At 37.3% G+C, this 13,178-nt stretch overlaps 1 protein-coding gene across 1 annotated transcript in view; it reads left to right on the top strand.

The window, feature by feature from the left end:
• Positions 1 to 10,634, top strand: part of KCNT2 (potassium channel, subfamily T, member 2) — a 121,209-nt gene extending 110,575 nt beyond the window's left edge. The window contains exons 27-29 of the mRNA XM_009326185.1: positions 2,679 to 2,979; positions 5,754 to 5,838; positions 10,523 to 10,634. Coding sequence (XP_009324460.1) covers positions 2,679 to 2,979; positions 5,754 to 5,838; positions 10,523 to 10,634 — 498 coding nt within the window. The remainder of the gene's footprint in view (positions 1 to 2,678; positions 2,980 to 5,753; positions 5,839 to 10,522) is intronic.
• The last annotated feature ends 2,544 nt before the right edge of the window (positions 10,635 to 13,178 follow it).

Here is a 13,178-nt window from a genome sequence, read left to right as displayed (position 1 = left end):
TGAAGAAAGGCTGAGAGAGTTGGGGTTGTTCAGCCTGGAGAAGAGAAGGCTTCGGGGAGACCTTCTTGCAGCCTGTCAGTACTTAAAGGGGGCTTATAAAAAAGATGGCAGCAGACTTTTTAGCAGGGCCTGTTGTGACAGGACAAGGGGAAATGGCTTTCAACTAAAGGGGGGTAGGTTTAGACTAGATATAAGGAAGAAATGTTTTATGCTGAGGGTGGTGAAACGCTGGCCCAGGTTGCCCAGAGAGGTGGTGGATGCCCCATCCCTGGAAACATTCAAGGTCAGGTTGGAGGGGGCTCTGAGCATCCTGATCTAGTTGAAGATGTCCCTGCCCACGGCAGGGGGGTTGGACTAGCTGACCTTGAGAGGTCCCTTCCAACCCAAACTGTTCTATGATTCTATACAGGGAAGGGCCATTCTGCACACCTTTCTCAACAGGCACCGTAAAAACTGAATAGTCACTTAAGTAAATATTTATCACCTTCATTTATGGTTTCAAATCACCTATCCCAGTGTTTCAAAAGTTCAAGCCAAGGATTTACAGATTCACAGAATCAAGAGACTTGTCCTTTTACTTGGCCTCTCGTGATTAATCTCTGGCTCAAAAAATGTGACCTACCCTCCTGTAATAATTAGGATGATTGGTCTCTGCCTTTGCAATACTACTGCCAGCAAGTCCAGATGGTTGTTTTATCAAGGAGAGTTACCAATGCAGACAAGAAGAAAGGCAAAACAAGACCATCCTTTATACTCAGTTTGTATCAGGTTGGTTCACACCAAATAGACCCTTCCCATCCATAAGTAGCACATTATGATATGGGATGTACTTTGCTTACCTTAATCCATGTTGCAAAACACATGCAAAACGAAAATGTCAATTTAATGTAACAAACAAATAAATAATCAAATAGAATTCTTGTACACAGGGATTCAGGGTTCTCTCTTATGCCCTATCCAAAATAACATCAGCTGAGTCACTAACAAAACCTAAAAATCATGTAATTTTTCAAAAAAAAAAAAAACCCTATTGCAGACTACGCTGAACAGCCTCAATAAATTAGTGGGTCTTTGCATGAGGCTTACTGCAAGATCCTAGTCTAGAACATTAAAAATGTGATTTTACTTGAAGTGCTACAACATAAGCATATCTAGTGTTCTTTTTAATTATTGGGTTTGATTGTTTTGTTGTTTGGTGTGGTTTTTTGTTGTTTTGGGGGGGTTGTTTGTTGTTTTTGTTGGTTTGTTTGGTTTTTTACACAGAGAAAAGCTACTCTGTGCAAAAGGGAAAAAATTAGTATCTTTCTCACACTGTCAAGACTTACTCATATCAAATATTATTTTATGGACTCCAGGAACCTTACAGATTCTGTGTGCTGCTGAGCCTCTTAAAGAAAGGTTGTATTCAACACTGATGAGGTCAACAGAATCTTGCTTTCAGATTTTATATTAATGTGAAAAGGCCCTTAGAACCTCAGTAGCTCTTCAGTTAAATTTGCTTTATTCACTGATCACTTCCAGCATATTGTGAACTCTTTGTGTTCTTGGGGAGTCATACAAACTGAGCCAGCTCCACTTTATGTCACTTTGTTTTATACTTCATTTATTTATTTTAAACACTTAACACACTGAAATCAGTCACCAGTAACTTGGCAATATGACTGCACTGATACCAGCAAGGGCTTCACTATTTCATTGCCAATAAAAGACATGTTTCAAAGATCACAACAGTAACTCAGGATTATAAGGAAGTAGTTTTGAAATTAGAAGCTAAGAGTATAGTTAAATGTAAAATAGACATTAAAACAATTTTGAAGTTATCTTTTGAAGTGTTTCCTCTTGTATTCCCTATGATCTTTTTGTATATGTTAGAACTGCATACGTAGTCCATCCACTTGAATTATTTCAGTACTGCTGCATGCATATACTATTGGTCATACTTGGGTGGCATGAAGAAAACACACAGCAGAGGGCCAGATTTTGGCCCTTAAGTCTGCTTTTTTTTTTGTTTGTTACTATATAAGTGAAAAAGCAACGTCACTATACTTTAAGGTAGGAATTAATTACCTCGTTTGCAAGAGGTGCCCTGAATCACACTGAAGGCTACTGCGTATGTCCCTATTTTCAGGCACAGAAGCATTCCAGATATTACATGCTGGAAGGTAAAAAATACCTGGGAATTTGAGACACAGGTAACAGGCACGTTCCACCTGTAGTCGTAAAAGAGTACTCAAAACAGTGCAGCCAAAGTTGAACTATTACTTAATGAATCCACAACATACATCTAAAAAGCAGTTACAGAACTTGAATTTCTAAAAATATGCAAGACTTGGAAGAAAGTGGAGAAGTCATTCAGAACAGATTCCTAGATTCAGGAAAGGCAGTATCAGAAGGCTAGAGTTGTTCTCAGAATCAAAATGGAATCGGGCACTAAATAACAACTGCTTTTGCGCTTGACAAATGTATTTATATCATAAATAAGCTTTTTACATAAAAAGTCAAAGTCTAGTAAAGGGTGCCCAATTCAGGAACACTTTCTAAGTACGAACAGCTGAATCCCCTCAGCTCCACTGCAACCAAAACACATGTTCAACTGCACTGCTGAAAAGAGGAGAGAACGTCTTAATCTGCTTCCATTTTTTAAAGCCCTTAATCTCTCTTGTCCTTTTCCTTTCAAGTCTCAAATCTCTATCAGTGTGGAAGAATGGGAAGACACTAAAGACACCAAAGAGCAGATCAGTTATCGTAGTAATCATCGTAACTCAACATCTAGTGATCAGTCTGATCATCCCTTGTTACGACGAAAAAGCATGCAGTGGGCCCGACGGCTGAGCAGAAGAGTACCAAGACACTCTGGTAAAACAGCTGAGAAGATAAACCAGCAGCGAATGAACCTTTACAAGAGGTCAGAAAGACAGGAGCTTGCTGAACTTGTGAAAAACAGAATGAAGCATCTGGGCCTTTCTCCAGCAGGATATGGTATGATTACTATAATACTAATGTTTTTATTAAAGTATTATGCAAGATGAACTTATTTTTAAGAACTGAGGGTGCCATAAACAAAATACTAAGTTTATCATAATGGTTTTGGTTTGTTGTTTTGGGTTCATTTTGTTTGGTTTTTTTACTGAGAGAAAGCTTGCTGGAGTGTTTTTAATCAGTTGTATTAGTCCCAATTTCAGATGGAAAGCTCAGAAGGCAGCATGTCAGTCACATTTATATTTAGCACATGATATGTGTATGCAGAATATATAAACATTCCCTTGTCATTGAACAACTGCACCATATTTCCACAAATTGTTGAAATATAGATGAAGACAGAACTGTTGTGAAGTTCACTCACATGTCAAGGTGGAGAGTTGTCTATATGTGAAGGATATTGCATTTTCCCCACAATTTTTAAAATTAATGCCAAAGTGTCACATTAAAGTAATTTTTATGAAGCATGTTTCACTAGGTCTTTAGATGCCATTTTTATCCATCAAGTCCTGCTCCAGCAAGGATGATGCTGGGTAGCTTTTTCATTTGTGTGTGTGGTTTTTTGGTTGATTGGTTTTGTTTGGGGGTTTTTTAAAGCTATTGACAAGAGCTCTGTAACACCTTTTTTAATATATGCACCACAGCTGCCTGGGTTGCCTTTCTATGGCCTTGGCTCTGTAGCATGTTGTATGGAGACCCCCAGAACTATGGGTTCTAGTTTTCCTAGAAACACCAAGAATTTTTAGATCCCAACTTGTTTGTCTGCATAGTAGGTCCAATATAGAGCTTAGTGCTTTCTACTTCAGAAGCACCAACACTGGGGTTCCCATGCTCAATTTTCATTTGAAGAATCCAAAATGTACTGTTTTACAAGTGTGTTACTCTTCATTTTTCAACATAATTATTTTTAAATTTGACTTATCCCTAAAATATCCATTAACTGAAGGTAAATGTGATATTTCCTGCAGAATGAATATTTTTATTTGTCCATTTTAACTACACACATTCTTAATGCAGGGTCAAAACATCTTTTGACACCAATAGCAATGTATTACCCAACAGTAGTTCTTATTGTTGCTATTGATACAAAATCAACTGAATTGTGAGAGAAGGCTGCTACAGAATACATGGCTATAGTTTTGCTCAATCTTTACAAATTAGATATGTAAATACAAGCTCTTCATCCCACACTCCAACTGGGTAATTACTATTCCTGCTTTCTTTGTGGATACTATATGACTCTCTGCAGGAAGATTCAGGACTAAGTATTTTCCAGGAGTGACACAGTCCACAATAACATTTGATCAACCACAAAGAAGTTTTGTAATTGATTCATATTTATACTAGTAACAAGAAAACTTTGTGGTATTCCTGTTTTTCTTTTAAAAATCCTAGTTAAAAGCCAACAGTAAATGTTCATTTCATTATTTAAATTTAGGAAGATTACATACCATCTGCAGAACAGCAAAATCTTGATAGGTAAATGCTTCACCTGATTACATTTATCTGCCCTGATTCTGATTTTTAACTTTTCATGATCACTTCCCTATTTTCTTACAGATGCGCCTCATTATAAAGAAAGCTTCTACTTTTACAACAACAGGAACACCCACATGGGGGGGGAGGGGACGGACAAACAAACTTTAAGAACCACAAACCAGTTTTACACATGCAGTCAGCTGCAAACCTGGGTTGTCACATTCCCACTGCCATCTCCACCCTCCCTCACATTCAGAAAGAAATTTCAGAAGCCTTTCAACCCCCTTCAGAGCTAGCTCACTCCCCACTCATCCCACTACACATTAAACATGGAATGGAAACTTTTAAGTCTCCCTGTTCTTTCAAACTAGCAGGAATCAATCATGCCAGTTAGTACTAAGAAGTATGTTTAACTTCTGCAGGGAGCTATCTCTCTGCATGTGCAGGAACAATGAAAAAACCAAACAGGAAACAAAAATCACAGCTGCTTCTGTATCTCCATGTATGGGGATGATCTCTAAAGCCAGTTTCACATCTTCAGTGTCCTTTTTACATTGATAATAACACGTAAGACCTCCAAATTCAAATTCAATTAACTGTGAATTCATTTAAGCCAACTGAGACACAACACAGTTTTGACTATGCAAGCCTCTAGCAGAGTTGTGATGTTAGCACAGTGGTACAGGTGCTTGTATAACTACTTAGTACTTTGCATCAGTTTCTTCTTACAGAAATAAGCTGTATTGTAAAATACCATTTTAGCTGTATAATTGCATCTATACTAAGAGTCTATGTGAGCTTATCTAATTGTTTTCTAGACAGAAGTACTTATGGTGGTGCAAATATGTGATACAAGCATGTAGAAAAATTACACATGCTAGAAAATACCTAATACAGTAATTTTCAACCTACAGACAGTGTATCAAGAATACTTCATTAACAAAAGATTTAGGAATTGCATTGAAACTAGAATGGGGCTGTTCTCTTTCAAATCATTTTCCTTAAAATGCTGAAGAGAAATTAAACACAGAAGAAACGCCTCTCCTTTTTAGTCCTATCAAATTAAAACTAGTCTCACTGCAGCACCCCAGGAAGTGTACCAAGAGAAAGCTATACAAAAGATACTGCAATGACACAAAAGTGTAGCGAGACTCAACTAGGCAAAAACTAAAAAAAAATTTTATATCAGCCTTCATTTGCAACATACCATTACAAGAATTAGTTTGTCAGAAATCATACTTTTCACAATTTGTTTGTAAATATAATTAATTTGGTATGTTTTTTTTGTCCTCTAGATGAAATGAATGATCATCAGAACACCCTTTCTTACATCCTGATCAATCCTTCTCCAGATACAAGATTAGAGCTGAATGATATAGTGTAAGTTAAAGCACACAAAAAAAAAAATCACAAGACCTGCAAAATTTCTGTTTGCACTTTCTGCCTGAATTTATTTTATTATCTTTCTGCTGGAAAAGAACCCAAAACTTTCCCATGCACCTGCAAAAAATAAAAATATGGATACTTCTATTTAAATAGACACCTAATTATACATATATATTTAAAATACACATATAAATATATAATACATGTTAGTAATGTTCTTACCTCCATATTCTCTCATCCTCCTCTTACTCTGTGTATTTAAAAAAATAATCTAACCAAGTATGCTGGATAGCTTCACAGAATTAATATTCTCATTAAATTCTTGCTTATAATTTAGCTACGCAGTCTTAATAGAAAGATCAACCCTTACAGAATCAGTGTTTTCAAATGGGATTTTATTATTATGTGAATTCAAAGATCGTTAAGTAAACAGCAGTCTTCCCCTGAATATCATGTGATATTCATGCTTAAGATAAGGTCCTGCCATTTGTATTTGAATTAACATAGGAAATTTTTTCACTTGCTTACCAGGAATTTTGCAGACTACATGAAAAGAAAAAAGTAAACACAAATTTGAACTGTCAAGGAAGTTTTGAAAGTCAAGAATTTCAGCTAATTATCTGGCATTGTCTCATACTGAAGTCTGATGCGATTCCTACGTTAAGGTCCTGAGCCATTTCTGCCTCTGCCTTGCTATACTAACACATCCCATCTGCTCCATGGGAAAGAGACCACATAGCCCAGTTGTGCAAGGTCCTCCACATCAGTGCTGACCCACCTCACTGCTTGCTCACAAGGAAGAAAACTGTTTGAACTATTAGCCCTCCTGATACTAAAATAAAATCATCATAGTGCTTTGCAGCACTGTAGTATATGAAAAGCATAGCATAGTATTAACTATATCAAACAGCAAAGACAATTATCATAAAATTTGTTGGAGTATATATATGTTTGGAGTACTATTTTCATTGTTATGGAACTCCACAGTATGATGTGTACTAATATTTCACCTGTAAATTCACATACTGTTACCTAGTCTATCTGGGTGGACTAGGTATCCTGCGTTCCATTTTTCTTTCTTTGCCAAAACAAAGGTACTCAGCAATCCAATATTGCATAATTCTGCAGTGGTACTGAATTTGTAGTGTGCTACCTACACATATTTAGCCTGTAAGCGCACATACTGTTACCTAGCTTGATGGATGTTAATTTCCTGATGTACGTTCATTTCCTGATGTTTAATGAGTGGGCCTGCGTCTCAGCTTAAGCTCAGACTTTTTTTTTTTTTTTTAAACCTGACACAAGGAACATGATCCTTGTATCTGGATAACAGTTTAATGCTTCAATAACCCAGATCACTGTTCTATGTGATTATAGTTCTCTTGACTAGGCAGCCAGTTCACCCTTATGCAATGGGGATTATTAGTGGAGAGGCAAGGAAGAAGTTGTTCTCTTTCTACAGTTCTCTTAGTCACAAATCCCAGAGCAGGTAAAAAGCTTTTTCTATTTGTCCTTCCTGCTGGCAAGCTGAATAAGCTGAAAGGAAAATATTCCTATGTTTTTTTTCTCCTCCTCTCAATATATTTTGCAGACTTCCTCCAGATGGTTACTCCTTCATCACCCTTCTTAGCTGCACTTTTATGCCAACATGGCTTATTCTTATCCAAACCACATATTTCTGTGCATATCTATGATAGAAACCAAAACATGTATTCACTTTAAGTCCTATAGATGCAACCTTCATTCTTTGATTTCCCAAGACAAGTTTGTCTTTTGCATTCACTAGGATCCTACAAAATTTGTATTTTATTGTGGGTATATTAGGTAACATACAACCCTGAACCAGCATATGAGGAAGTTTTCTCAGCTTTTAGAGATAGGTTGCACCCAAAGCAGCATTCGCAGCTGTTGGTTGCTCAAAAGGCTTTCTTGTTAGTCTTTGCATTCATTGGCTTTGCAAGCTAATGCTTAGTATCTTGACCTGATGGAGCTTAAAGGACAATGATTTCACTGCCTGTATTGAACAATTAAAACAAAAGCACTTACATTTCAAGTGATATGTTCAGGCTTTGCCTTAATAACTCCATATTTCATCTAGCCTATTTGCCTTAAGAAACAGGTACTGAACAGCAGTGTTTTCATTCTATAGCCATGAGATTTTTGTACCAAAATGTTTAACATTTTGACTCTCAGCAGAGTGTGATGTTTGTTTTCTATATCGGAGTTTAGTACTTGCAAACGGATCTTGCAGTAACACTCCTTGTTCTTTCATTCCAGAATTAGTACAATACATTCTGTTGCTAGTAGCAGCCCTCTCCTTATTAAAAAAAAAAACAACACACCCGCACACCAAAAAAACCACCAAAACCAAAACCCAAACAAAACCAAACCCCCACTACTGGCTGTTTGTTCCTTTGACATCTTTTGTTTGGTTGGTTTTTTTTTTCCTGGAGATTAACACTCTCCTTATTTGCTCTGGGGTTGGTGTTGATGATGCCCTATAAAAACATCAAATGCAGGAGTGCAGTTTCAGTTCCAAGAGTTGCAATTGGGAGTTCCAATTTTCAGCAATCTGCAGTAACATCCTAAGATCACACATAGGAATTGACCATGGCTCCAGACATGCTTAAGGGAGGAAGGTGACCACTGAGATTTGGCAGCTGTGACATCAGGCCAGTTATAAACCCTCGAGGCTCTAGTCATATATTCGGGCTTCTTACAGCGATAAACCTTGATAAAATTGTAACAGTCTTGTTCACTTTTACTTAAGGGATGTTGTGATTTACTTACTGCAGAATTATTTGTGATTTAGAACTTGTGAATTATGTATTTCAGGGACAAGTCTTTAGTTTACTCTAAAGAAAAAAAGAAATACAGAAACACCTGAATTTCCCCCCCAAATCTAAGAAAACTTGTTCCAAAAAAAAAAAGTCAAGCAAGAAAAGTAAGATTTTTTTCATGTGTTTAAACATGCTTCATTTGGATTTGATGAACGGAATAGAGCAGACTCTTCCACTACTCCTCATTTTCATTGGCTGGATCAGCAAAACAAATAGGTTGTTCTGGACAACGGATACCAGGAGAACATGATCTAGATAGGAACAGTACGAGTAGATTTTTTTTAATTCCGTATTTAGGTCAACTGTTTTCTTAAACAAGTTCACGCTATTTGTAGCAAAAAACTCAGAGAGAGAAAATACTGCTATTCTACTTTAGCCCTGACAGAAGGAGAAACATTAACAAAGCAAGAGGCAGGTGGTGTTTCTAAATCATGGAGATCAGGCAATTCTCCTAGGTATCCACCATAAAGCCAAGGCCCCACAGACTCAGAAGCCCATGCTTTGAGAAGGAGCATGATGCCCTATAGGCATCCTTCAGGAGCCAAGAACGGCCTGTTACTAAATAAGCTGAAAACAGATTTCCCACAGAGCTGCTGTATATGACAGTGATTGGTCATACACTTACTGAACACGTTAGTTCAGTTAATGAGGATTTTCCATTTCGCATTTTGTTGAAGAACTTTGCAGGGTGTTTTAATTAAGTCTGGGGCAAAACATACTCATTATACTGAATGGTAGAAGTTCATGGCTGGTAAAAACAGAAACTTTCTTCAGGGCGACTGCAAAGTAATACAGTAAATCCTTATAAGCACCAGACAGCGTGCACACAATATGGATATTTAATCATTTTCATTTGACTGATGAGGAGGAGATGGACAAACACGCGGCACCAAGATTTCTGAGAATACAAGAGAAAAGATTCTTTCACATTTCATTTTCCCGCATTTCATTTTTCTTTTTTTGCAAAAAAACCAAACACATTCAAAACCAGGATTTGAAATAAAATTTCCAGTAGCTTCAACAGTACTGCTTATCTTTGGACAAGTTTAAGATACTGGGATTTGATCTAGTGGTCTGTCTTCTCTTTAGGAGCACGGTGGCGCTGGAAAGCACTGATTGATAGTTCAGAACACTGAAATGTTAGTTCTGCAGCAGCACAAAGCTGCTACTGCATCAGTCCCAAAAAGCTGTCTCAGATCAGACAGTTTGTCACTTGAGACAGCTGACAAAACAGTGCAGAGTTTACACTTACAAATTAATGGGAACCTCTTCCATCCTTATCCTAAGAAAAGCAGTTATTTTAAACATCTCAAACTTGGATTCAAACTCATGAGGCATTTTCCTCAAGTATTCAGATCTACTAGAAGTTCTTACAATAAGGGTACATCTCCAGACTGTCAGCCTATACCAAGATTATCATCATGAGGCTTTTTATTGTTGAGCATAGTGACAAGAATTACCCATTGTTTTCTCGCAAAATTCTTTTAGAAATTACTCTGTGGACTGCTTGTCCCTTCTTTAAGTCATAATGAATAAAGCAGATGCATAAAGAAATACAGAGTTACTGACAAAAGAGCTGTCAGTCAAAATTAAGGTTTAGCTGTGCCTAGTACATACAGATGATGTCTAGGCAGACAAAATGTGAAAAAGCTTTACTATTAGCATCTAAAGTGAGTGGTATTTCCCAAGTGTCCAAGTTACCCAATAGGAACTAGACTAAGCACTTTCAAAATAAGTCTCTAAGTCTTGCTTCGATCTTTTCAAGATTACAACTGTATGCATTTACTTTATCCTTGCTCACGCCAAGTCTTTAATAAGAGTTATAATTTTTTTTATAGATACTTGATCCGACCTGATCCATTGGCTTATGTTCCAAATACTGCACCCAGCCGAAAAGACAGCTTCTGCAATACAGTGGGACAAGACACCAGGGAGGAAACACAACTTTGATATGTAACTCATCATGAAATTAAGAGACAATTTTATAACACATGTTGTTTCCACTAACAATTTTGAAAACTGAGTGGTACATTTTATTCAGATTTTGGAAACAAAATGACAGTGGGTAAGTGACCAAATTTAGAAGTGTGGTGTCTAGAAACTCTGATTTAAGGGATTGTCAGGCTTGTGGCCTTTTAAATATGGTAGTTGAACTTTGTCAGCTTAACAGAATTATGACACCTATTATTATTTAACCAGTATGAACAAATGATTTAAAAAGTGACAGATTCCATCACGTGTTTTGCTTAGATGCTTCTAAGCAAATTTATCAAGGCAACAGCATGTCAGTGACTAAGCTTCTGACCTACATCAGTAAAGATTATCTGATGCCCGTGGAGAGACCATGCATAATTTGTAGTAGAAAAATATGTTAATACCTAAAGGTGCCAACAAGGCTTTGCATGTCAAGAATCCAGCCTTTGAGAAAACTTTCAATCTCAGCCTGTCACCCATTTATATTAGAACAGGCTAGTTTCAGTCCCATTTAGCCTCCAGGACTTGAGTGTTAGTTCTCTGGGTTTACACAGATCAGGTTGTAATGACACAGCCTCGTCACACCATAGAGGTTGAGATCTGAGGCATATCCACTGACAGATTAGCTCAGAGAAGCCCACCTGGAAGAACTCACTCATGGACGTGAGTATGCTTATCAGCATTGTAAGGATGTTGAAATCAAGTCACATTCATATGAGGAATGACAGCAAACCTGCTATTATTCCTTCCCTTCCTCTTAATTCTTCTAAAACTTAACTAATCTGTTCCATATTAAGTCAGAAATACTAAAGCCACAATTATAAAAAAACCCACAGATGTCTCAGAATGGACTGAAGCCATCAGAAGACCAAGAGTACCAGTTTTAAAAGGAAAAGATAACTGGAAAGTAGGGTTTCTCATCAATTTTTTTATATTGACATATTAAAGTAGCATCATGGTTCAGAAGGGTTCAGTGATTCTGCAGAGAGTGCATTATTGTTCAGTTTTTCCCCACACTCACTAGTCATTTATCATATTATTCACAAGACAAAGTATGTCAAATATTCCCTCTGGGCACTGTGGAAAAAAGAAACAATTGAAACAGCTGTGCAGACTGAAGTCAACTGTTTTTTAAAAAGTATATGGTGCAGGATCTTATCCGAGACCTGTCATAGAAGTTCTCCCAGAAGAGACTGCATGTGCAGTGTGAATAACTTCCTATTTTTAATGTCTTCAGTGAGAAGACTGTATTCCAGTTGAATATTTTCAAAAAAATAAAAGTTTCTTTAAAATGTTCACTCCAAAATATTAGGAGGATCCTTTGTTTCATATTGAAGGCCTTTCTAACAGAGTCTCAAGTAGGCAGACAGGATTCCAGAAACATGCCTACCACCCTTCAGCTGTCAAGCTAGATACTCTGCTTTCAGTGTGATTCACACACTGTTCACAGGCATTCCCTGTACACTGCTTGTAGTGCCCACCACAGATTTAAGGACTCTGCCACAAGGATCTATAGCTAGGACTTGATGCCTCATATTTAAAGCCTACAAAGCAGTAGAAACAAGTAGTCCGGTGTATCCATTTTCCCACCCAACTCAGCAGAATTGCTGCTCAGCTAAATAGTAGCATGTAATGTGACCTGATATTTCTCCAGGTTTAATGAATTTCTAATTGCTCATTAGCCCCAGAAGATTTGCTAAAGCAAACACACAGACAGCTGGAGACACTTACAGTCTCTGAAATGAATGAAAGGCAGTCTTTCTGAACAAAATACTTGGTTCTCTTCAAGATTGCTGGAAGACAAGCAAGGTAATAAAAACTGAACTGCTTCATAAGAAGTTGTTGTTTAATAACCCGTTAATAATATACCACAAAGTTCTGTTATTCAAAAATATACTGCCTTTCATGTTGAAAGCAGAACAGCTTTGCTTCCTCTAGCATATCTTCACAGACAGACCCCATTCCAGTGGGATTTAGACCTTTCAAGAACCACCCTGAGCACCTCTACATTAACACTGTATGAGACAGTATGCACATTTCTTCGGTGGCCAGGGAGGTGATTCTTTAATGGTCATCCTACAGGCAATCTTATGTTCACATGCTTTCTTTTCATCATCATTATCAGAAACATAATACAAGTCTAGTTGGATTGGAGACCAGATTGAAGAACAGTAATCTCTATGCTCGGTGCTGGAGAAGGGGTGATGAAGTTCTAGAATCAGCTCCAAATGACAGTTGAACAGAGGAGTTTTGTCTGGTCATAGTTCACTCAGTAGATAGAGAAGTTTAGAGCTATGATCACTGACATAAGCAAAAGATTCAATCCTAAACCAGCTGTCAAAGGTCAGATAGTCAGATAATCTATATTTGTTTCTCTCAATCAAAAAAAATTATTTCAATCTGTGCTTAACTGTATGTATTTTTCCCTCCTGACTCATTTCTACCAATAACTTGGAGATGCCCATCTTCCCCAACAAACTTAACACATACCAAGCAATTTGGTACCCAAAGTCACAATCC

Source organism: Pygoscelis adeliae, unplaced genomic scaffold (genome assembly GCF_000699105.1).
Source record: "Pygoscelis adeliae isolate BGI_AS28 unplaced genomic scaffold, ASM69910v1 Scaffold466, whole genome shotgun sequence".
Taxonomy (NCBI): Eukaryota; Metazoa; Chordata; class Aves; order Sphenisciformes; family Spheniscidae; genus Pygoscelis; species Pygoscelis adeliae.
This window is presented reverse-complemented; position numbering and strand designations above follow the sequence as displayed.